Here is a 26115-nt window from a genome sequence, read left to right as displayed (position 1 = left end):
GATAGTCCACTTTTGATTTTTGAAGTCTTTTTTCTTTAACTTTGACCTTAAATATTTTTATTTGTGTTATATATTACTTAATAAAATTATAACAATAAAAAAAACAATTAAAATACAATCCATTCATATATTTTGCATCAATAATTATCTATCAAAATCAAAAATATTTAAGGTTAAAATTAAAGAAAAAAGACTTCAACGGTCAAAAAAATAAACTATCAATTTAAGACGAAAGTAATAAAAAACTACAGCTATCCGGTTATCCGTTACCGGCTAAGAACCCAAAGACACCCCTCAACTTAGAAAGGCTAAGGACTATAGTTAAAAGTTTGACAGGAGGATCATTTCTCAATTTGAAAAAATACCACAATTTCTTCACTAGAAGAAACAAAATAATGAAATATTAAATTAGCCGTTGGACCCACACACCCCACTACCAAACCCGGAAAAAGAAGAAAATTTGAAAGAGAAAAGGGGATTGGAAGTCCAAAGGCTTGATTTGATGAATGGGAAGAAGACCGTGTTAAGCTTCAATCTCCTTTCTCTCTCCAAAAATGTCGGCTTCCCCTCACAAATTTAGCTGTTTACTTTACGCTTTCGAAGATTATTAACATCGAATCTTCAAAGAACAAGTTGACTGGGAGGACAGCACGTAACTCGATTGCTTTCTTTCGAAGCAATCGTTAAAAGGGTTTTCAATTTCGTTTTCTGGTAAAACCTCGTTATGGGGGTGTACTCGGTTTTCTGCTCCTTTACCTTGGTATAGTGCAATTTATTATTAGTAGGCTTCTTGATCGTTTTTGTGTTGAAGCACGAAGCAGTCAAGACCTTTTTTGAGGGTTTTTGAACTTATGGATTTTCGCTCGTTCTTTTGTTGCACAACTCGCTCCGATCGGTATGTTTTGTTTCCCCACTATTCATTTGATTAATCAAAACCCCAACCGAGTTAACAAATTTTGTATGATACCACTAAACTCAAGTCTAATTAGGGTTTAATGCGTTAATTGCATAAAGTGCTTGAATTCGATGCATAATTTTATTGTTGCATCATCTATTTTTCTGTTACGGATGTGCAATAAACTGATCAATGATATTTATTCTGATTCTTCAACTCTTAGTAATTATTTCATAATCCAAATCCAAACACCCCCTCAATAAATTCTTGAATTGTGGGCAATTCATTTCTGATTGCTGCTATTTAAACAGGAAAGAGAAAGAGAAGAAACAATCAACATGGAGGATATTCTCATTAAAGGAATTACATGCTGCTACAAACAATTTCAATTATGACAACAAGCTTGGTGAAGGTGGATTTGGCAGTGTTTATTGGGGTCAACTCTGGGATGGATCTCAAGTAATTAAACCATCACTCGCTTCCTAATTTCAATGACTTTATTATGTTTACCAATTCACTTCCATTTTCAATTTTGATCATTGATATGTGCATTATTCAGATTGCAGTAAAAAGATTAAAAGTTTTTAGCAACAAAGCAGAAATGGAATTTGCTGTTGAAGTTGAGATTCTTGCACGTGTTAGACACAAGAACCTGTTAAGTTTACGTGGGTATTGTGCAGAAGGACAAGAAAGGTTAATAGTGTATGATTACATGCCTAATCTCAGTTTGCTTTCTCATCTCCATGGTCAACACTCTTCTGAAAGTCTTCTTGATTGGTCAAGAAGAATGACTATTGCTATTGGATCTGCAGAAGGAATTGTGTATGTTCTTTAAAATATATATGCTATAATTTTTTTATATATATATAAACAAATTAACAAACATACGGTGCTATTTCTTTCATTTATCCAGGTATCTTCACAATCAAGCAACACCACACATAATACACAGAGATGTGAAAGCAAGCAATGTGTTATTAGACTCTGAATTCAAAGCCCAAGTAGCTGATTTTGGATTTGCAAAGTTAATCCCAGATGGGGCGACCCATGTAACCACACGGGTCAAAGGGACTCTCGGATACTTAGCACCCGAATATGCGATGTTAGGTAAAGCATCAGAGAGTTGTGATGTTTACAGTTTTGGGATTCTTTTACTTGAGATTGCAAGTGGGAAGAAACCAATTGAGAAACTAAATGCAACTACAAGAAGATCTATTACAGAATGGGCTTTACCTTTGGTTTGTGAAGGAAAGTTTAGTGAGATTGTGGACCCTAAGCTTAAAGGGGAGTATGTAGAACAAGAGTTGAAAAGGGTTGTTGTTGTCGGGCTTATTTGTGCACATAATCAGCCTGAAAAGAGACCTACAATGATTGAAGTTGTTGAGTTGTTGAAAGGGGAGATGAAAGAGAAGTTTGTTGAAATTGAGAATGATGAAATGTTTAGATGTGGTGAGGCGCGTGGTTGTAGTGATGGGGCGTCGGTGGCGGATGATAGTTTGGATTTTGTTTCTGAGGAGAAGGAAGGAGTACAAGAGATTGAGAAGGTAGTGGCATAGATGTAAAAAAGATTGTTTTTTTGGTTGATTATTGATTATGGTATGTGCCTATGTGGTGTGTTGTTGTTGTTGAAGATTTGTGTGATATTGTGATTGTAGGACTACATTGTATTTGTGAAAATGAGGGGTTTTAATGTGCGTTTGGTTTTTGTAAGATTGCATTTTAAGCCTATTTATTATACAATGGTTACTTGTTTAGTGGTTTAACAAGTATGTGGTATGATTTTGATATATCATTAAATAACACTTGCTCATCTTATTCACATATTCAAAGATGTTGGTCTTAAATCATTTCCAAATGAACTCATTTTTATACAAAATTGACTCATATGTTAACACCCATTTTATTGACCACAATTCTTAAATATGGGGTTTGTATTTTGAATTTTTCGCTTCATTTTGATTATTTGTGATTCTAAAAACTCTAAAATCTAAAGTTAATATTAGTAGGTTCTAATCTTAGTCTTATAAGTCTTTACATGTGCTAATTCATGTGATGTTACCGTTCTTATTATATGTCTTTATTAGGTGTAAGACTCATGTATTACATGGGTTCATCTAAAAAATATATATGTATATATAAAAATTCTAAAGATTTGAAAAGGTCTGAATTTATAAGACAAATTAGAAAATATTGAATTATTAAAATTAAAGTGTTTTTTTTCTCTTTTAAATTTAAACAAATAATTTAGATAAGTAAACATAGGAAACTAATGAAGTTTTAATTTAATAATGTTGAAATTATAAGGAAAATCAATTATTGAAATTAATATGTTTTTATTATTATATTAATTACAATTACAATATTTTAATATTATGTGGAATTTAATAAAATGGAAAATACCACAAAATGACATGTAGAAAAATTTTAATTGAAAATAACAGCAAAATTACATGTGGCCAAATCAATGAGAATGTGACATATGGCAAAAAGATTTTCATTTATTAGGGGAGGAGGATGAGTTTAATTTTAAAAATTAAATTAAACCAGAAATTGACAAGTGGAAAATATTTATTTCAAAAATATCACAAAATGACAAGTGTCAAAACTCATGAGAGATTGACAAGTGGCAAAATTATTTTTATTTATTAGGGAGGATATATTAGGTGGCACAAAACCATAGATATATACTATTTAATAGGTGTGACCAACCTACAAGTCCTTACATGTGTTGGTTCATGTGATGTCATAGTTCTTATCACATGTTTTTATTAGGTGGCGCAAAACCATACATATATGATATTTAATAGGTGTGACCAACCTACAAGTTTTTACTTGTGCTAATTAATGTGATGTCACAATTCTGATCACATGTCTTTATTAGGTGGCACAAAACCATACATATATACTATTTAATAGGTATGACCAACCTTTAAGTCTTTATATGTGCTAGTTCATGTGATGTCATAATTTTTATCACATGTGTTTATTAGGTAGCATGAAACCATTCATATGTACGGTACTATTTAATAGGTGTGACCAACCGGACCAGTACCGGTACTGATCATGTCTTGTGATTCAATATTCGGTAAAAATTACTGGTTGTTTTTTATTTTTGATGCCAACATTATCTGGTTTTCGGGTAAATACCGAACCAAATCGGATTGTAAATATTTTTCCGTAATAATTATTTTTTATCAAAAATCATTAGAACCCCAACTAAAATAGATAATTACATATACCAACTGAAATAGATAATTATATATATATATATATATATATATATATATATATATATATATATATATATATATATATATATATGTGTGTGTGTGTGTGTGTGTGTATCTTTTATTTAACTATATGTACATTATTTATATTTATTAATCTGTTGCAAGAAAAATCATTTTAAAGTTTATACATTGTCATCTGCTCTATGGTTCTATTTCTCCATATGACAGTTACATACCACCTCCATCACCCTTCCACACTATCTCTATCATCTCACCATTGCTTCTAGCTTCTCTCATTCTCCCCTCTCTCTCTCTCTCTCTCTCTCTCTCTCTCTCTCTCTCTCCCCCCCCCCTTTGGACTCCCTCTCTTTTGTTTCGATTCGATAGAGAAATTGTCAGGAATACACCTATTTGGTATGGGTCTTGCTTGGAATCCGACGTCTCCAATTCTCACTCGGTTTATCTATGACACATGTTTCTATCTTTTTCTTCCTTTTTGAAGTTAGGGCCTTTTATAACACCCGTCACAGAGGCTTTCAATCAAAGCCTCTTCCTTCAACAAAATAACAACGATTCTTCAGTTTAACACCTTCAAATTCTTCATGTAAGGTTGAGCTACTCTTAAGATGTGATTATGAATTTGAGGTTGTTTTTATGTGGATCCAATAGTTTTGCTAGGAGGGGGTGGGACGGTGAAAAAGGAACATTTTGCTAGCGTTGAAACAAGTTATCAAATTGCCCTGCTTTTTACGCCCAAATGTGATTAACTTTAACTGCCCTTTCATTACATTTCTAAAAATAAGACCATTTTGCCCTTCTTTGTAGACATTAGATTTGAAACATGTGATCAAATTGCCCTGATAATAGTATTAACTTTTTAAAAATTTCTAAAAATAAGAGACTATGGATTTTGTTGAATCCGAATGTACATTTGATTTCTTCTTTCTTTTCTTCTTTTTACTTTTGAGACTAATTATGACTTAGAATACTACTAGAGCTCTACTTCCTTTAGACCGGAGGGTGTGGGTGGAAACTCCCTTTACTTTTTGTGTGCCACAACAACTTTTCTCTCACTTTCCTTTCTCCCGCCTAAACCTAATGAATGGGTGGGAAGTTTCCCTCACTATTTGTTTTTTTATTTTTTTAAAATAAAATTAATTCATTTTTATGATTTATAATTTTTAAATTAATAATAAACAAAAAATTTGATTAAAAAGAAAAATCATTTCATTAATTAAAATAAAGTTACAATAAACCTAAGATTTAAAAAAGTAGAATATTAAAAAAAACACAAACAAAAAATCAAACAAACCAACAACAACCTATGTAAAATATTTTTTTCATAATTTTTTCCCTCATCTTCATCACGAGTTCGAGAGCCGGTCCTGAGAGATGGTCAGTGTTTTCCATCAAGAACATCATATCCTCCATTTCTTGTCTCTTACCACGCTCCTTCTTCCTTGCTTCTTCTTTTTCTTTGTCGAACGGCAAACGTTCAGCGAAATTAAGATTATATCGATCAAATGACGCTGTTATTTTACGCATTTCGTCAAGGTTCATGGTGAAATCCGATGCACCTGAAGAAGTCCCTTTCCCTTCCTTTTTGCTTTGTCCCTACCCATCGGTCGGACAATTTCTTCTAGCTCGAGTTCGTCCTCCTGATTTAAATCTAGTCCGACCCGAGCATCGGAGGAAGTTGTGTAACCACTAGAGCCCATTTTCGTTCGCTTTGATTGTTGTACTCCAAAAATAAAATATTGCTCGTATTTTTTTCCACCTTAGGACTTTTAACCAATAATTTCCAACAATCGTGTTACTTGAATGGTTCTCCGACTTCCTCAAGGTGAAATTGCAAAGCTTCTTGAAGTATTTCTTCATCGCCTTGGCCGCTTTTCGTTGGGTTTTTAGGTTGTTGTACAACCCATTTATTTTTGAAACCCCCTTTGCAATTTTTCGAAACTTCGAATTCATTTGGTGTTTCGTACGGTAGTCGTCATCTTTTCCTAGCTCCTCCCGAAACCGTTCTAAAATGCGAAACCAAAAATGATTTCTCGGTTGTGCATTTCTCATCTTTGAATCCTCAGAAATGTCAACCCAAGCTTTTACCAAAACTAGCTCTTCTTATGGAAGCCATGGTATCAGCTTTTGTCTTCCCGATTGTGTGACACCCTCGCGCGCTTGTTGTTTTCCTTTGCGTTGTTGTGGGGGGTGGTGTGGGTTGAGTTTCAGGAACCATCTATTCTTCTTCCGAGTCATCCAACTCATCGACAAGTTGGAATTATTATTGGGTTTGAGTTTGAGTTTGGGGTTGGGTTTGGGTTTGAGGTTGATTTGGTGAATGTTGATCGGGAAAAACAACAAAGTTTGAAAACATTTGCGGAGTAACATTTGGAACTTGGATCGGGTAATTGATAGACTCTAGATCCAAACCCGAAGGAAAGACCCGAAATTGACCTGTGATTCGAGTAACAAGGGGTACTCAAAAATTGTATGGGACTTTATTAATCGCATAAAAGAAAAACAAACAATAGAGTACCATATTTATAGTATCTTGCTAGGAATCCAAAAATAACTCAAATACCTACCTTGCTCAATACTTTAATGATAAATCCTAATTTAATAAAAACGTATCCTAAATTATTTGAATAATTAATCTAAATAAACTAAGTTGGCAATCTCCACCATATCAATCTGATTGCCGCCTTTGTTAGACGCTACCAAACCTTTAGGGCGTATCATTACTTCCCTCCCAAACATGCACCTTGTCCGCAAGGTGGAATTCTGGAAACTGATGGTCCAAAGCCTCCCACGGTTCCAATGTAGCTTCGTAATCAAGTAAGTCCTTCCAACGGATTAACACCTCACGAACTCCCTCCACAAGCTCCGGATATAACAATACTTCCATTTCGTCTGTTAACGTGGCAGGTAACATAGGAGCCACGGCCCTATTACCCAATGCATTCTTCAATTGAGACACATGAAAAACTGGATGTATACGAGCATTATCCGGTAACTTCAAGCGATAAGCTACCTTACCGATCCTTTCTAAAACAACAAACCGCCCAAAATAACGTAGAGCAAGCTTTTCATTGCGATGACGAGCTACCGAACGTTGTCGATACAGTTTTAACTTCAAATATACCCGGTCACCTACATTAAATTCAACCTCATGCCAACTACGATTAACAGTAGTCTTCATTAACTATTGCGCTAGAAACAGGTGGCCTCACAATTCCTGTAATATCTTATCCCGACCCTCCAAATATGCATCCACATCACTAATTGGAGTTCTCGAGCTTCCATAATAAAGCAACTGTGGAGGATCTCGACCATATAAGATACGAAATGGGGTAGTGTGAACGGAGGTATTATACCAGTACTCCGCCCAAGACAACCATTTAACCCACTTAGTTGGCGAGTCACTAACAAAGCAATGCAAATAGGTCTCAAGACAACGATTAACGACTTCAGTCTGCCCGTCCGTTTGGGGGTGATAAGATGTGATACGCTTTAACGTAGTACCTTGCAAACGGAACAACTCCTTCCCGAATTGACTCATAAAAACTTTATCACGATCTGACATTATCAACTCGAGTACTCCATGTAAACGGACCACCTCTCATAGGAAAGTCGTAGCCACAGTTATAGCCGTGTACGGATGATTCAATGGGACAAATTGTGCATATTTACTGAGTTGATAAACTATGACCAAAATGACCGTGTAACCTTCTGACCTTGGTAACCCATCAATAAAGTCCATGGTTATCTCTGACCACACCGACGACGGTAATTCCAACGGTTGCAACAACCCTGCTGGTGCCATAGTTGAATACTTGTGCCGTTGACACACATCACATTCTGCCAATAATCTTGCGACATCGCCCCTCATACCTACCCAATAAACTTCTCTTGCTATCCTCTGATTTGTATTATGCAAAACCGAAATGACCTCCTATAACATCTCCATGGAACTCAGTAAACAATTTAGGAATCCACGGAGACCCTCACAACAACACCAGTCGATCATTAAAAAGCAATCGGTCATGTTTAACTGAGTAACCTAGTGGTAAATCTTCCCCATCAAAAAACCGCTGCTTAGCGGCCTGTATGTCTGGCTTGTTATCTAACGCCTTCCATAAGTCACTCCAATCAAAACGATTAGTAGTTGTTAACGTATTAAGTGTTGGAACAATATTTTTACGAGATAATGCATCAACAACATTGTTGCATTTACCTGGTTTGTACAAAATGTCAAAATTGTACCTCAATAATTTCGATAGCCACTTTTGATGGTCATCGGTCACCGTACGTTGTTCAAGGAGATACTTCAAACTCCTTTGATCCGTACGAACCACGAACTTGCGTCCTAGTAGGTAAGGATGCCACTTTTGGATGGCCATTACTACCGTCATTAATTCCCGCTCATAAACCGACTTGAGTCTTGCACGGCTTCCCAAAACATGGCTAAAGAAGGCTAGAGGTCGATTTTCCTGCATCAAAACATTCCCTACACCATACCCCGACGTGTCCGTCTCTACTTCAAAAACTTTAGTAAAATCCGGTAATGCAAAACCGGTACCCGAGTCATTGCAAATTGCAATTTCCGAAAAGCTTCTGTGGCTTCGGGGGTCCAACAAAAATTGTCTTTCTTCGACTGTTTGGTTAGTGGCCATACTATTTTCCTATATCCCTCTACAAACTTTCGGTAATAACCTGTGAGCCCTGAAAAACTGCGCAATTCCCGCAATGTTTTGGGGATCACCCAATCCATCATGGCTGTAATCTTAGCCGGGTCAGCAGATACTCCTTCCTTGGATATGATATGGCCTAAATAATCCACCGGTCGTTGTACGAAAGAACATTTTTTTTATTTTCATACAAGCTATTAGCACGCAATAAATCAAATACTTGTCGTAGATGCTATCCATGTTCCGTCTCGGTCTTACTATAAATTAAAATGTCATCGAAAAACACTAATACAAAGCGTCGCTAGAAAGGTTGGAATACCTTATCCATTAATGACTGGAAAGTTGTCGGGGTGTTACAATCCATAAAAATGTGATCTTGATCCTTCTATACCTTCCATGAAAGTGTCATGATGTCTTAATGGATTAAAAAGTTAAGGTTTTGGCTTTTGAACCTTTTCTAGACATGGAAAGTCATAAAGGTGGAAACTTTATAACTTAGAATAATGTTGTGGGACTAGATCTAAGTGTTGGATGAAATGACTTAAGAGATTAAGCACTTAATGGAAAAGTGCCTTTTGGTCGAGTATGTCGGGCGTACCTTCGAGTACGCTTACACGTACTTGTATGGGGTCCCGATTATGGATGATGAGTACGCCATGTGTATGAGCTGAGTATGCCATGGGTACGAGCTGAGTACGCTAAACGTACTCAGCCTGAAGTTGATATGTTGACTTTGACTTCTGTTGACCATTGACTTTTTGACCAAGTTTGACCTTGGGTCAAACTTGAGGGTTTTGGGTTATTAATTAAGATTTTATCTGGTTCTGGTATTAGTGGATTCACGGGTGCGAGCAGTGCAGAAAAGGGATCGTGTCATAGTGTTTCAGGGTTCTTCGATTCAGGTGAGTATTCTCCCAGTGCTCGTGAGTCGAAGGTGCCAATGCCGACTCACTAAATTATGTATGTAAGATGTTAGATGTCTTTGTGACTCTCGCATGTTTTTATGAGCATGTGTGGTAGAATAGTTATATTTGTGATGACCACCTGGGTCTAGCTGTTATTATTGTGTTATGATGTTTATATATGACTGAGACTGCTGATAGTCTCCAGTATTGCTGATAACCCACTGAGTGTGCTGTTAGCGTACTGGGACTGCTGATAGGATTCAGGGTTGCTGATAACCCATAGTTGTTTATTTGTGTTGTGTTGTGTGTGGTATTTTGGTGAACTTACTACGCTTTGTGCTTACGATTTGTGGTTTACATGTTTCAGGTTTTCTTATATTAAAGGAGAGGCATGGTTCGATTACATCACATCAATGAGGGACTTGTCTACTTGATAATTTTTAATGATACTCTGATAAATGTTTTAAGATCTTGCAGTTGTGAATTAAATAAATACTTAAAATTTTAATCAAAAAATTTGGATTGAAATTTGGGACGTTACAGCATAATACTTAACAAATTAGATTGTGTTGGATGTACTATTAAAAATGATTTTTTAGATTAAGAGTTAACTTATCAATACAACATTTTTTTTAAACTAGTTTATAAAGTACTAGTTTATAAGATATTACCGTGACTCATTAAGCATTAAATCGCATTAAAAAAATAAGCTAGTTTATGCATGATAAATAAATCCTATTGAGCTAAATCTAAATTACATGTTTAGTCCCTTTTCATGTTTTTGACACACATGGTCTCTTTGAATTTTTTTGGAATGATTGGTCCTTGTAGTTCATCTTATTTTATGTTTGATCTAAAGTTACCATATTATCCTTACTTTGATTTTTCATTAATCTTTAATATTATTTTCTTTTTTCTAATTTATAATAATACCTTATAGTTTAAAAACCACCCCTAAAATAGCCTGTGACTACCAACACCCATTTCTTCCTTCGTGTTACCACCCCTAACCCCTCAACACCACTTGATCATCCCCACTCCATCGGTAACACACCGATCTTCTTTTGCACCGTTTCCTTATCGTCCAACTCACAACCCCATCCCATTTTCTGATCATCGTTTGGTTGTAAAAAAAACTCAAACCCTTTCCTTAAGATCGGAGTCAATTCTAGAGATTATGAAATTGGTGTAGGGATAAACATATCCAAATGGGTATGAGAATATGATAAAATTGACACACTTTTTGATGAAAACACTAAGGAAATGAAGAACTCCATTTCCATGTAGCAATACCAACCATTTCCTTTAGCAAAAATAAGGGACAAAACCCCAAAATTTATAATTTTTTTGCCATATATAGAGGAAAAAATTCCAGTGACTTTCAATATGACCAGTTAACAACATGTTTTGAATCGAAATCTTAAAGAAAGGAGTTGTGAATTCAAGAAAATCAACAATGAGAAATCGTAAAGATTTCACTAAGTAATCTAGGTATGAGCATTGTTAAGGTCCCAATCTTTAAAGTCCTATGTAATTGAATATTGGTATACTTAACGTAAACGAAGAAAAAAAAACACTAATTGATCAAAGCATTAAACATGCCTAAAATTATATATTTATCCTCTTCATCCACCCTTACAAATCAAAATATAGTGTCTTTTGTAGAAAAAAAGAACACTAAAAAATATTAGAAAATGCTAAAGAAAATTACTATTTATGTAAGTTAAAGACTTAGGACCAAAGACCCAATAAAGTAAAACAGTATGTATCATTCGTATAAATAAAAAAGACTAAACTTATAACATTTTATAAACTGAGGGACCATTTGTATAACTTAAGTGTAAACTCTTCCAGACGCACGCGCGTCCATTGAAGCGAGTGAAACCGCAAGTACATAAACTTTTCTGCTTCCCAACAAACAACCTCCTCTCATTACAACGGTCGCCAATTCGTTCCCCCTCCCAAAAAACCTCCATCTCCATCTCCGATTCTCTCTCGTTATTCTGCCATTTTTCATCACTCACTTGTGTTTGACCCCCAAAGTAGCTAGGGTTTCTTTATTGCCAAGATCATTAAAACACACACAGGCATACATATGATGGAGATAATGTCGAACTTCGATCACGATAATCGAAATCCAAGGGTTTTGATGCACAACGCACTCATTGTTCGACGCTTATCGTTTTCATATCACAAGCTTCCTAAACAGCTTCTCAAGTTATCTGTTCTGAAATTAGATGGTTCTTCCTTTGGTAAACTTTCGATTCTTCTGTTATCTCGTAATATAATCTGTTTTCACGCTCAATTTCAGTTGTTTAAGTTCTGATTTCTTTTCTTTGACTATTTAGGCGTCGAGGTTTCTATGAATGCTACCGTAGCAGATCTTAAACTCGTATTAGAGGAGTTTTTTCGCTTCTTGCCTAAGGAGAAGAGATGCATTGTTTCCTGGTAAGATGCGTATATTTTCGTATTGAAGATCGATCGATGTTGTTACTTGTTACAGATTCATATTTTGGTGCAATTGGCATTAACACGCTATAACTTTTAACTTATAAAACAGTTTTTTCCTTGATTGCAATGAACTCGTATAAGCTTTTACGTTGAATTTCATTCCCTTGACCACGAATCTAGGTCAAACTGTAACTTTTTTTTTTCAACTATAAAGATCAATTTCTAAAAGTGATACTTCAAACTAAACTGATTTCTTGAATGAGACAGCAAAGGAAACAGTTAGACTTGAAAATGGCAGGATCAACACATGTGAAGACTGATTTGGAATTCAATTATTTGTTGAATTCTACAATTGTTAAATAGAACCAGACTGTTCCTTTTGGTTTATCTGAAAAGTAAACTATTTATTAACATCTCAAGAAACTTCAATGATATCAGGTCACATGTATGGGGGCATTTTTGTCTGTGCTATAAAGGCCAAAAGCTGTTGAATGATAAAGCTTATATAAGAAGACTTGGAATCAAAGATGGTGATCAGGTTATCTATTATCCCATATCATATCCTTCAATTTAATATACCCATGCTCTTATAAATAAACGTGCTCTAAATTTTTTGTCATTGATACATTCAGATTAAATTTGTACGACATGTTACAATCAACTATCGACCAACAAGACAACAAATGATCAAGAACCAAAGTGATGAGTTGAAACAACCTTCAATGTATGAATCAATCACTTCATTCCCATTATATTTTAAAAATATTTGTTGCCTGTTTTGCAACTAAAATGTTGTTTTTTTTTTTTTTAATTTTCAGATCAAGTGATGATGCCAGAAACTGTGATTCTATTGAAGAAGATGAAGAAGGGGAGTCGATGTTCATTCATGGCTCTAAAGTGGCAAACTTCTTGAAAGGTTGGTTTTCATACAGGAAATTTCGTAATAGTATTGTATGATAATGATTCAAATAGGCAGTTGATTTTTTTTTAGAATGTTGTAAATTTAGGAATTAAGATGGTGGATCAGCCTTTTTTTTGGAATATACTTTTAAAATCAACGATTTAAGAGTTAGTATTGCGAGTTTATAACCAAATAAAGATTTGATTACCTAATATATAAATTGATTTTGGAAACGTGTTTCATCTTTTTCTCTTTGAGTACCAAAAATGACAAAAAAAACCACTTTTTATTATTAATAAGTTTAACATGAGAGACGAATTTTATGACTAGTTTTTAAAAGTTAAATCCATCAATTTTACTTGGGAGATTTTTGTTTTTACATGTTTTTAAAAATAAGTTTTAACATATAGACAAGTTTAAAGTCACATTTTTTCAGAAGTTGACTACTTTTGAAATTCAAAAAATGATTGTTTGCATGACTAAAAAGTTTTAAATGTCATTAATTTGTTTAAACAAATTTTTAAATGTATATAATTTGTATTCGTCATCTAATGTTAGACTTTCTCTACGGGAATACTTGTAATCTCTCTTGCATTGTAACATCATTGGACATTAGTGAATCTCATTGGTTTGATTGGAATTTGGATGGAATGGAATTACAATGTAATGGAATGGACTTTGGTTGGATGGAATGGAATGTAATAACAAGGGAATAGAGTTGATAGAGCAATGAAATGGACGAGGTAAATAACATTCATTTGTAACCTTAGGTTACTGTTACTTTCATTGAATGAAATGAGTAATTTTTTTTATTATTTTTTTTTTTAATTTTTTTTGAAACAACAAATCTAGTTACTTCTAATTTCACCTTTGTCTCAAGTAAAGAAGGAGGGCACCATTTAATATCACAATGGACAATGGCTAGAAACCCTTTGGTAATCTGAGTTTAATTGATATGAAAAGATGAGTGAATGAAAAGAAATTAATTACCAATAATAAAAATACACTTGTAACACATAATGTTACAATATTTATTACATCATCCAGACAAAAATATATGGTATTTTCTAGTGTAATAAATGGGTATTCAATAAATTGAATTACAACTAGTACACTAAATAAGTCATATAAATATGGTGTTGTAATAAAACACTTTAAAAGTTTATCTCAGAAAAATATATGAATGTCTATCAAAAAAAAAAAGTTGTTCATATCATAATGTTCGCAACTTAAAAAATGTAAAATCAAAAAATTACACATACATAACATCAAACAACATTGTCGAGCACAAATCTAAATTTGTCATCATCGATTGTAAAGAAGATTATCATCATTTAAATTGCTTGTATTTTTTCACGTCTATTCCGTTCAAGTCGAGCTATAAGCACAAATAGGAGTAAAAGCTTTTAACATTAAACACAAAAAAGTATCGAATATCCAAGTAAACATGAAGCAACCAAGTAACAACAATGTTAATAAGAAACTATGATGATGATTACTAAAAAAAATATGGAAACAAAACGATTGGTGTACACGCAAACAGGCATGCTTAAGAAACTTATTTAATTTTGTTTATGCTAAGTGTATGTTTGGGAGAAATAATTGTTAGCAAGAAGCTGTAATATTTATTTGTAAGAAAGTGTTTTGAAAAATGTAGTTGTAATCTTTTGAAATATGCAAAAATTAAAAAAAACATAAAAGTTAAAATCTCATAAAATTTTTCAAAAGCTACTTGAACTGTTTTTTGGATTATAAATTCTTTGTTTTGAAATAGACTTTTTCAACTCATGCTTCCAAATGAAACTTTTTGTTTTTTTAATGCGAGATTGATTTCAAAAGCTAAAAACTCCAAACACTTGTTGCCAAAACATACAAAAATGGAGATGCTTGTTGTTTTGGTTAATTCACATGTATGTTAGGGACAAAGACAACTAGCCATTTTATTTTGGAAACCTAAATAGTTATAATTTAGAAAATAGTAACCAAGCCTTGATGCCCAATAATTTGATTATCAAGATTATTTTCTAACCTCAATCCTCTGAGTGAATATAATTTGCACCACAATGAGGATATACAATAATTTAGTGATTTTTTCGTTACCAGGAAGACCAATTTCACATAACAATCTATATGCATCCACTATCCCTATTTTGAAGGGAGATTGAAATTGAAATCCGAGTTGAACCATCAACTTCCCACCTATCATAGGTTGGGAAACGAATATTTTCATAAGCACTTTAAGATATTTCATATCATTTGCTCAAAAATTAAATCACACGGGGTCACATAATATTAAATCAAGTTAATGACATTCCCCATAACTGTGCCCCATCGAACACATGATTGACTGTTTTACCTACCATTAGGGTTGGTAAATATGGCGAGAGCGTTATCAGATAAGTTTTATCCCGTAACACAAGCATCCAATGACATTTGCGGTATTCATCAAGGATAATAAAAACTCTTCATGACTATTGGGAACGATTCGATAGTCTTCGTGCTATTTGTTCACAACATCAAACTCCCAAAAACTCCTTATCTAATAATTCTATGAATTCTTCCTTCCATTAAAATGATATCGATTAACACATCTGGTATCATGATCCCTTTAGCAAAACACCACAAGAAAATTAGGAGCTCATTAAAACCATGGCTCTAATTGGCTTTAAATTCTCAACCTTTTAGGAACTGAAAAGACATGCATAAAGAACTCCAACCTTGTGTCAATGAGGTAATTACATCTAATATCAAGAAAAATCTTGCATTAACTACTTTTGTTCAATAATTGGTAATAGGAAATAATCAACAAGTGATGTTGTGTAGTATTTATGCTACATTCGATCATCAAACAATCTCAAGTTAAGACCATAAGCTTTTAAAAAACTTGGGTGTTAAACGATAACTCAAGTTGTTTGATAGCTCAATGGGTAGTTTCAACCCCTATATCATTCTTAAAAAACAAAAGGATACTTATGCTTCGTTGCATACATACAAAGTGCATCTATGAGCCTCCCACTAGGACTCCCACCATTCAATCAGTTGGTCAGGAACTTGTTACTATATATACCCATTAAATGTTACTATATATACCCATTAAATGTCTGTTCCTATTATCTTTACTTTGAGACGACATCTCATTATCACAACTCCAATTTATATGTATAATATATCGTTCTGAAGCTCTCTTCAAGGAGAACAAAATCTAATTATATATTATTAAAACGTGTAAATTTATTCATATTTAAATTCGGAAAAATAATCATATTTTCTAGTTAAAGAAAGTTCATGTTTTTCCAACATATTGTGTACAAAGAGAGGTTATAGGAGTTGACGACAGTAATGATAAAAACTAATTCATCATCACTCTCGACTCCTCAAACTTTTCGCTAAGCCCCACTATCCAACAATAATGTAAATAGTTCTTACCGGTAGTATTTTTTAAGTTTAAACCTTATAGTTCAAAAATAACAACTTACTATCAAGTATTTCGAAATTTTACATTCAAGAATTTTTATTTAATTTCTTCCTATAAACATGAAACACGAAGGTTTATTATCGTAATTCAATCATTTAAAAAGATTAAAAATATTTAGAAGGTGTTTGAGATTGCTTTTCAAAATAGCTTATTGTTGTCTTTTCAAAAAGTCAACAAATAAGAAAAAGCTATTGCATAAGTTCTTTTCAAAATGACTTTTGGCATGTTAAAAAAAAATATTGAGTTTTGAATTGCTTTTATCTTTTGGGAAATGACTATACATTCTCACTTTCTTCTTTTCTTTCTTTCCATCCCCTTTTTATTCATTTTATATTTATAGGGTGTGTTTTTTTTTTCACCACAAAAGTTAATCCAAACATTTTTAAAAACCTTTTTATTACCATTTGGTAATATGAGTTTAATTGGTATGAAAACATGAGTGAATAAAAAGAAATTAGTTACCAATAACAAAAATACACTTGTAACACATAATGTATATAAGTTACAATATTTATTACATCATCCAGAAAAAAAAATATTTTCTAGTGTAATAAATGGGTATTCAATAAATTGAATTACAACTAGTACACTAAATAAGTCGTATAAATATGGTGTTGTAATAACACACCTTAAAAGTTTATGTCAGAAAAAAAAAAATGAATGTCTATCAAAAAAAAAAAGTTCATATCATAATGTTCACAACTTAAAAAATGCAAAATCAAAAAATTACACATATATAACATCAAACAACATTGTCGAGCACAAATATAAATTTGTCATCATAAATTGTAAAGAAGATTATCATCATTTAAATAGCTTGTATTTTTTCACGTCTATTCCGTTCAAGTCGAGCTATAAGCACAAATAGGAGTAAAAGCTTTTAACATTAAACACAAAAAAGTATCGAATATCCAAGTAAACATGAAGCAACCAAGTAACAACAATGTTAATAAGAAACTACGATGATGTTTACTAAAAAAAATATGCAAACAAAACGATTGGTGTACACGCAAACAAGGCATGTTTAAGAAACATATTTAATTTTGTTTAATTTTGTATATGCTAAGTGTATGTTTGGGAGAAATAATTGTTAGCAAGAAGTTGTAATATTTATTTGTAAGAAAGTGTTTTGCGAAAAGCAATTGTAATCTTTTGAAATATGCAAAAATTATATAAAATAAAAAAGTTCAAAGTTAAAATCTCATAAAATCTTTCCAAAGCTACTTGAATTGCTTTTTGGATTATAAAATTTTTGTTTTGAAATAGATGTTTTCAACTCGTACTTCCAAATTAAACTTTTTGTTTTCTTTAATGCGAGATTGATTTCAAAAACTAAAAACTCCAAACACTTGTTGCCGAAACATACAAAAATGGAGATGCTTGTTGTTTTGGTTAATTCACATGTATGTTAGGGACAAAGACAACTAGCCTTTTTATTTTGGAAACCTAAATAGTTATAATTTAAAAAATAGTAACCAAGCCTTGATGCCTAATAATTTGATTATCAAGATTATTTTCTAACCTCAATCCTCCAACTCAATATGATTTGCACCACATTGAGGATATAAAACAATTTAGTGATTTTTCCGTTACCTATGAAGACCAATTTCACACAACCTATATGCATCCCCTATCCCTCTTTTGAAGGGAGATTGAAATTGAAATCCGCGTGGATCCATCAACTTCCCACCTATCATGGGTTGGGGAACGAATATTTTCATAATGAATTAAAGATGTTTCATATCATTTGCTCAAAAATTAAGTCACACGGGTCATATAATACCAAATCAAGTTAATGGCATTCTCCATAAACGTGCCCGATCGAACAAAAGATTGACTGTTTTACCTACCATTAGGGTTGGTAAATATGGCGAGAGCGTTTATAGATAAAATTTATCCCGTAACACAAGCATCCAATGACATTTGTGATATTCATCAAGGATAACGAAAACTCTTCATGACTATTGGGAACGATTGGATAGTCTTCGTGCTATTTGTTCACAAGATCAAACTCCAGAAAAACTCCTTATCTAATAATTTTATGAATTCTTCCTTCCATTGGAAATGATATTGATTGACACAATCTAGTGTCATGATACCTTTAGCAAAACGCCACAAGAAAATTAGGAGCTCATTAAAACCATGGCTCTAAATTCTTAACATTTTAGGAACCCACAAGACATGTATAAAGAACTCCAACCTTGTGTCAATGAGGTAATCACATCTAATATCAAGAAAAATCTTGCATTAGACTACTTTTGTTCAACAATTGGTAATAATCAACAAGTGATGATGTGTAGTATTTATGCTACATTCGATCATCAAACGAACATGGACCTTACTTTATATAAGGACGACAAGCGTATAAATGTCATTAGGTGTCCTTACGAGTCCTCACCGAAAAAGATTCATCATATGATCTTGTGTGTGTTGTTTGTGTGTGCGTGTCTATATATATATATATATATATATATATATATATATATATATATATATATATATATATATATATATATATATATATATATATATATATATATATATATATATATATTCCATTTTTAACAATCTCAAGTTAAGACCATAAATAGGGGTGCAAACGAGCCGGGCCGAGCCCAAGCTTGGTCAGGCTCGGCTCGGACTCGTTTAAGTTATGCGAGGCTCGAGCTCGAGCTCGACTCGATTCGAGCTTCTTGTACCGAGCTTGATTTGAGCTCCTAAATAATTATACAAGCTCGACTTTGGCTCAGGCTCGACTCGTTTTTTGTCTGACGAGCCTAAATAAGCTTAAGCTTGGTTTGAGCTTGTTAAGAAGCTCGTTTACTAATACCTTAAATACCTAATCCCCAAATATGTTTTTATTTTAATATATAAAAATAATAATAAATTATTTTATATAAATGCTCGTTTAGGCTCGCGAGCCTAATCGAGCTTAGTGACATAGGCTCGAGCTCGAGCTCGTTTAATAAAAGAGCTTAATATTAAGCTCGAGCTCGAGCTCGTTTAATAAAAGAGCTTAATATTAAGCTCGAGCTCGGCTCGGGCTCGTTTAAAATCGATTTCGAGTCGAGCTTTTAACGATTTGATCACGAATATCTCATGAGTAGCTTGGCTCGTTTGCACCTCTAACCATAAACTTTTTAAAAACCTAGGTGCTACACGATAACTGTTGTTGTTTGATAGCTCAATGGGTGGTTTCAACCCCTATATCATTCCTAAAAAACAAAATGATACTTATGCTTTGTTGCATACATACAAAGTGCTAAATACATTTAGGTTAAGAGTAGTGGTAACATTCTTAGCACTTTGTCACGTCAGTTTTTAGAGTGCCACCCCACTTTTCTCCATTTAGCATCATATCTTAACATTTGGTAGGGAATGGTAACACTCCTAGCACTCCATTTTTTTATTTTCTTTTTCTAATTTAATTTAATTACTTTATTTTAATAAACAAACATTTTTTTTAATATTACACAAACATCTGTTTGATTTAAATAATATGACATAATATTACACAAACATTTATTTGACATTTTAACAAGTTCCTAATGTTTTAATTTTTTACAACAAAAACATACATTTTATCTATATATTTCAAACAGTGAACTATTAAGAAAAGATAAGGATGTGATTTAGAAACTTCCATCAAAAAGTGAACTATTAAGAAAAGATAAGAGTGTAATTTTGAAACTTCCATCGAATGAAATAAAAAAGAATTGAAATAACTCACACCGATTGGTTGAAATTTTAAAGAAAAGCCAATAGCCAGTAATATTCAATCAATGTTCTCTCTTCTCTCTCTTTCTCTCTCTCTCTCTCTCTCTCTCTCTCTCTCCTCTGGTTATGCCATTAACGAGCTTAAAGGTAGCGAGCCCCTAGCGAGAGCTGGGGGGGGGGGGGGGGGGGGGCGGTGTTCTTTCTTCTTAGCGAGTGCTAACGATCTCCTTAGCACCTCCACTCCCATCAGCCTTATGTGTACCACTCGAAAAAACGGGTGAACCATGTCTACAATCATGTCCATATGTATGCGTGCATGTATGAGCCTCCCACTAGGACTCCTACAATTCAATCAGTTGGTTAGGAACTCGTTACTATATATACCCACTAAATGTAGGACGTCATTATTTCACTTTCCAAATTCCATCTTTTCGTTCCAATTATCTTACTTTGAGATGACATCTCATTATCACAACTCCAATTTAGATGTATAATATATCATTTTGAAGCTCTCTTCAAGGAGAACAAAATCTGGTTAAATATTATTAAAACATCTAAATTTATTCATATTTAAATTCGGAAAAATAATCATATTTTCTAGTTAAAGAAAGTTCATGTTTTTCTAACATATTTTGTATAAAGAGAGGTTATAGGAGTTAATAAGAGTAATGATCAATACTAATTCATCCTCACTCTCCTCAAACTTTTAGCTTAGCCCCACTATCCAACAATAATGTAAATAGTTCTTACCACTAGTATTTTCAATTTAAAGCTTATAGTTCAAAAATAACAATTTACTATCAAGTATTTTGAAATTTTACATTCAATAATTTTAATTTGATTTCTTCCCATGAGACTCGAATGTTTATTATCATAAGTCAATCATTTAAATAGATTAAAAATATTTAAAGGGTGTTTAAGATTGTTTTTCAAAATAGCTTATTTGACTTATTGTCTTTTTAAAAAGTCAACAAATCAAAAGAAAAAAATAGCTATTGCATAAGTTCTTTTCAAAATGGCTTTTTGGCATGTTTAAAAAAAAGAATCTTGAGTTTTTAAGTGCTTTTGGCTTTTGGAAAATGACTATATTACTCTTAATTAACTCTTACACTCTCATTTTCTTTTTTCCTTTCTTTCCGTTCCCTTTTTATTCATTTTACATTTATAGTTTTTTTCCACCACAAAAATTAATCCAAATATTTTTCTAAAAACTTTTTTTTTATTACCATCATAAGCCAAGGAACACTTTGTTTTTCAAAAAACACTTTTGAAGTTCAAAAAATAACCTCAAACACCACCTTAAATTAAATAAGATAGTTTCATGATGTTACAAAATCATCTCATGGGGCCACCTTTATGTCATTCATCTTCACATAGTCATGTTTCTAGCCTCACCATATCAAGGCTTCTCACATAGTCATGCCACATGCATTTGCTGATCTAATGTTACAAACTTTTATAACTATTCAAATTACATTGTATGATCAATTTTACCATCAATTTCCACTAAATTCGAAGATTCTATACTCATTTGAGGTGAATTCCAACTCAAAAGGCATCATGACAGCATTATTCATTTGAATGGTTATTTTCTACATCATCCAACATAACCCTTCTTCTTTAATTAATTTACATCCATGCCACTCCAGCACTTCTGAATTCTAATTATCATCCATTTCTTTATTTGTTCTAATTCTTTTTGAAAAATACTACTTTCTTCAATCTTCATAGAAGGGAAATGTACTTTCAAGAACTGTGAAAATGCAATTCATAGCATGTGTGTATGTATGTGGAGAAGGGGTTTGTTTGGAGCCCGAATGTGTCGTGTGTATGTATATATATATACAGAAACAGAGCTAGAAAGTTGAAACAAATTTTGGCGCGCAATTACACAAACACAATGACGGAGAAGAAACAGAAAGACACGAAGAAGGCTTCATCCCAATCGTAACTTCAATCCTCTTTCGATCTTTATCTATCTTTGATTTGATTACTTCACTCTATGTATTGAGATGCAATCACATAACAATCAGACTGTGATTAGGGCTCAATTTAAATGATATTCTGATCTTGAAATTCTCAGGAAACCATGCATGTCGAACCAAGATCGCGGAAAAGCGGTATTAGATGATGAAGAGGAATCTGAAGATCCTCCAACGGAGCAAATCCGATGCCTCACACTCCACTCACAAAATTCGCCTAAATTAGGTATAGAGATTGATTCAATGATTATTAGCATTTCCTTTTTGTTATTTACAACTGAAACGCTTGTTCGTGTTGAAATTAAGAGATGATGATCAATTTGCAATTTCAATCTATAGAAATGAGAATTAATCTCATTTCTGTATTCATTTTAGTTCTACACTGATTCAAATTGTTGAACTGATTCAACGAAACATTCTTGCGTCTTCTTGGAGAATTAATCTCTGTTCTAGTACGAATTATGATCGTAGATTCCAAAAACGGATAATCTTATGAAACCTTTTTGCGTTTTATCGGATAATTAACCTCAATTCACATCGATTTATGGATCTTAGACGAAGAACATCTTGTATTCACGCGATAATGGATTTGATTGTGATTTTGATTAGGTGAATCGTTCAGTTGGAAAAGGTACAGACTATGGAAGCAAGACAGGTATCACAGATCAGCACGACTCGAAAGGCAACTCAAATCTCTGGAAGATCGAATCGACAAACAACTGAAACGATTCCAAGCCCAATACTCTCGCGCCAAGAACCCAACACGACCAAAAGATGTCGCCGAGCTTCTCATGCCTAAATCAAGCCCACCTCTGGAACTCGCCACTCTCTCATGGCTAGGTGACTGGCGCCCATCTTCCATTTTGGGCCTCTTTAGCTCCCTCATCCGATCTTCACCAACCCTCGCCTCATCTTTATCTCACGCAGGTGCCACACAAAAGGCCATTTCTCAATTGATCCATGACTTGCGGATCGAAGAAGCTGTCATCGATGAAGAAATGATGGAGATTCAAGCCAATTGCATTCTCCGAATCCCTTTCGCAATCGCTAACGAAAAGCCCAATGGATCTACTTTAGATCAAGTCAATTCTGAACTCAAAAAAGTCCATCGTCTCATCGTCAAGGCCCAAAACTTCAGGTAAACAAATTACAAATCAATCCAACATTCAAACTTTTCAATTTTTTTTAACATATTTCGAACAGGACAAATGCATTGGAAACGGTGGTGAAGAAGATTTTGTGCCAGAGTGATGCGGCGGAGTTCCTGGTGGCGTTCGACGGAATTCAAGAAACCGTTCACCAGTTTTCGAAAGATTATAAGATGAGAAAAGGTCCGGTAACAGTGCCATTGATCTCCGGTTCAGAAATTGTGGGGGTGGATAGTGGCTACTCGTTGTGTAAGTTTCTTTGAAATCATAGGTACAACTCGTAAAGCGTTTAGTACTACCTCTTATGCAGTTGCTCTGTTGTCTATGCATCGATATTGTTCTTTCACATCATTCTGTGTAATCTGTACGTGAAATTTTTGTTTTGTTTTTTTGTTTTCACAAAGTACAATAAGTAGTTGGAAAGAAATAAATTTTAATGTTTTTTTTTTTCCATGTTTATTAGTTACATACAAACTAAACAATGAGTTAAGTGATAGGTGTTTTGTTTAAAAAAAAATTATAATTTTTCTTAAACTTTCGATCGTATGTATTTCGATCTCTCTAGAAGAACTATTAATATTTTAATTTGTGTTTAGGAGTGTAGCTACACCACCCAATGTGAGGTACTGAGGTCACCCCTTTTTATGATCGTGTACTATTTTAGCATGTTTCTTCTGATAACAAATGAGTTACAAAACCACATAAATAATTAACAAAAGACATATTTGAAATAATTTTGATAAAGCTTCATAAACTTTGTTGAAATAAATAACATTTAAAAAATTAGTTTGTAGGCGAGTTACTTTATTTTGCAAGATAATTTTATGAATGTTGGTCCCGCTAAAAATTTATCTCTTACTTTGTAAAAAATGGGGTTTTGCGTAATATGAATATACTTAGCAAAAAAAATTATGAAATTATTCATGTTTTCGGGAATGATGGTTGAAGAAAAATATTTGACAAATTAATGTTATTTCGTAAAATCAGTTTTCACAAAGTTAATTATTATTTATGATAAATATGTAAAAAAATCACTTGGTGTTATGTCATCTCCAATTAGGATATTTTTAGTGAATATATATATATATATATATATATATATATATATATATATATATATATATATATATATATATATATATATATATATATATAGAGAGAGAGAGAGAGAGAGAGAGAGAGAGAGAGAATGAATATACCCTTAAAGGTATATAAACTTAGATATACAAAACTATTATAATACGTCGTTTTGTTTGATATATTCATTATAATGTTCTTAAACTTCAATCCATGACCTGATTTATTTTCAAGATTTTCGAAATTTCACTATTATCTTCCTGTTACATCACATCTTTTTGCCAAACATCTACTAGACTATCTATATTATAATTGAAAATAAAAATTATATAAGAGGAAGATAAATGTGTAATTTATAAAAATCTTGGAAGTAAATCAAGTTAGAAATTAAATTATAAGAACATTGAACAATTACAATGTATATATATGATACAAAACGACGTACTATTGTGAGTTTGGGTAACAAATTTATATACCTATAAATATTCCTTCGTCCAAAATTATTGTCCACAGATTAAGAAACATTAATTACCATTAACTTTAGTATAATAAACTGACAGTTTTATCTTTACTTTGCATTTAATGTTTTACTAAATGCTTAGTTAGTTAACTAATAATGAATGAATATTTTGGTAAAAATGTTAAAATTAAGAAGTGGATTAGTATTTTGGGAAAAACCAAAAAGAAAGATCGACTATAATTTTGGGACGGAAAGCGTGTGTGTGTATATATATATATATATATATATATATATATATATATATATATATATATATATATATATATATATATATATATATATTCTTTTCAACCTGACACAAATTATGTTGATTATTTTGAAAAATTATGGGTGAAATTTGATATCAAAACTTATTGATAAATCTGATATAACAAAATTATAGATGAAAAATATACGGTTCTTTTCTATAGTTTCCCGTTTTAATTGGTTATGATCCTTATGATATTAGATAAGGCATAAGCACACAATCCACTTGGTTTAGTAAAAATGAATAATACATAGATGCCAATTAATACGAAAAGGGACCACCCCAAATACTAATGCCACTTGGGAAAACTTCCAAAATACTGATAAGTTGGAAACCCAAATTAAGATTCTCATTATGTATGTAGTCTGATTTGATATAAATGGTGGCATTTAATAACCATGAGTTCCACATGAGATGTAAATATTTTCATATTTAGTAGGCATGCATGCTTTATTTGAAGAAGCAAAATTTGGCCCCAAAGTTCACATCATCACATGTGGTATGGCCTTTAGGCTTTAGATGGACGATATCTTCATGAAACTTCATCCAAATGGATTTGCTTGTCCCCTTTAAGATTTAAATATTCATTGGTATGTGACACTTCATTATTAATCCTAACCATAATCCTAATCCTAATCCTAAACTCACTTCTATTATAAATAAAACATCCACGATTACCCATAATCCTAATCCTAATGTTTATGTTGCCACATGTGTAATTCCTATATTATAAAATAGTTTCTCAAATTACATATCATATGCTATAGGATTCGTTTGATGTTATTATTTAATTAAGTATTCGTTGGAAACTTAAAAAGTGACAATAAAACATGTCCAATATAAAATGATTTGAGTTTATTTATATGGATAAATTATTAT

The 26115-nt window shown here is 32.7% G+C and overlaps 3 protein-coding genes across 3 annotated transcripts; all 3 read left to right on the top strand.

The window, feature by feature from the left end:
- The first annotated feature begins 470 nt into the window (after positions 1-470).
- On the top strand, positions 471-2661 carry LOC111898890 (PTI1-like tyrosine-protein kinase At3g15890). The gene is made up of 4 exons (XM_023894779.3): positions 471-895; positions 1207-1354; positions 1455-1717; positions 1809-2661. The coding sequence occupies exons 1-4, from the start codon at positions 852-854 to the stop codon at positions 2449-2451; spliced, it is 1098 nt and encodes a 365-aa protein (XP_023750547.1). The 5' UTR covers positions 471-851; the 3' UTR covers positions 2452-2661.
- A 9000-nt stretch (positions 2662-11661) lies between these two features.
- On the top strand, positions 11662-13290 carry LOC111898912 (uncharacterized). The gene is made up of 5 exons (XM_023894800.3): positions 11662-11970; positions 12067-12166; positions 12608-12707; positions 12802-12893; positions 12988-13290. The coding sequence occupies exons 1-5, from the start codon at positions 11814-11816 to the stop codon at positions 13124-13126; spliced, it is 588 nt and encodes a 195-aa protein (XP_023750568.1). The 5' UTR covers positions 11662-11813; the 3' UTR covers positions 13127-13290.
- Positions 13291-21930: 8640 nt separating this feature from the next.
- Positions 21931-24025, top strand: LOC111898913 (uncharacterized). Its single transcript, XM_023894801.3, has 4 exons — positions 21931-22209; positions 22346-22470; positions 22854-23382; positions 23448-24025. The coding sequence occupies exons 1-4, from the start codon at positions 22046-22048 to the stop codon at positions 23653-23655; spliced, it is 1026 nt and encodes a 341-aa protein (XP_023750569.2). The 5' UTR covers positions 21931-22045; the 3' UTR covers positions 23656-24025.
- The last annotated feature ends 2090 nt before the right edge of the window (positions 24026-26115 follow it).

This window comes from Lactuca sativa, chromosome 4 (genome assembly GCF_002870075.4).
Source record: "Lactuca sativa cultivar Salinas chromosome 4, Lsat_Salinas_v11, whole genome shotgun sequence".
In the NCBI taxonomy this organism is placed as follows: Eukaryota; Viridiplantae; Streptophyta; class Magnoliopsida; order Asterales; family Asteraceae; genus Lactuca; species Lactuca sativa.
The sequence above is the reverse complement of the archived record's forward strand: the minus strand, read 5'-3'. Positions and strand labels throughout refer to the sequence as shown.

Excerpts from the sequence above, each read along its gene's own strand:
- LOC111898912 (XM_023894800.3), top strand. The coding sequence starts at position 11,814 with ATGATGGAGATAATGTCGAACTTCGATCACGATAATCGAAATCCAAGG. Across the intron at positions 11,971-12,066 it reads ATTAGATGGTTCTTCCTTTG|GCGTCGAGGTTTCTATGAAT; the intron begins GTAAACTTTCGA and ends TTGACTATTTAG. Across the intron at positions 12,167-12,607 it reads AAGAGATGCATTGTTTCCTG|GTCACATGTATGGGGGCATT; the intron begins GTAAGATGCGTA and ends CAATGATATCAG.
- LOC111898913 (XM_023894801.3), top strand. The coding sequence starts at position 22,046 with ATGTATGTGGAGAAGGGGTTTGTTTGGAGCCCGAATGTGTCGTGTGTA. Across the intron at positions 22,471-22,853 it reads ACAAAATTCGCCTAAATTAG|GTGAATCGTTCAGTTGGAAA; the intron begins GTATAGAGATTG and ends GATTTTGATTAG. Across the intron at positions 23,383-23,447 it reads GTCAAGGCCCAAAACTTCAG|GACAAATGCATTGGAAACGG; the intron begins GTAAACAAATTA and ends TATTTCGAACAG.
- LOC111898890 (XM_023894779.3), top strand. The coding sequence starts at position 852 with ATGGATTTTCGCTCGTTCTTTTGTTGCACAACTCGCTCCGATCG. Across the intron at positions 1,355-1,454 it reads AACTCTGGGATGGATCTCAA|ATTGCAGTAAAAAGATTAAA; the intron begins GTAATTAAACCA and ends TGCATTATTCAG. Across the intron at positions 1,718-1,808 it reads GGATCTGCAGAAGGAATTGT|GTATCTTCACAATCAAGCAA; the intron begins GTATGTTCTTTA and ends TCATTTATCCAG.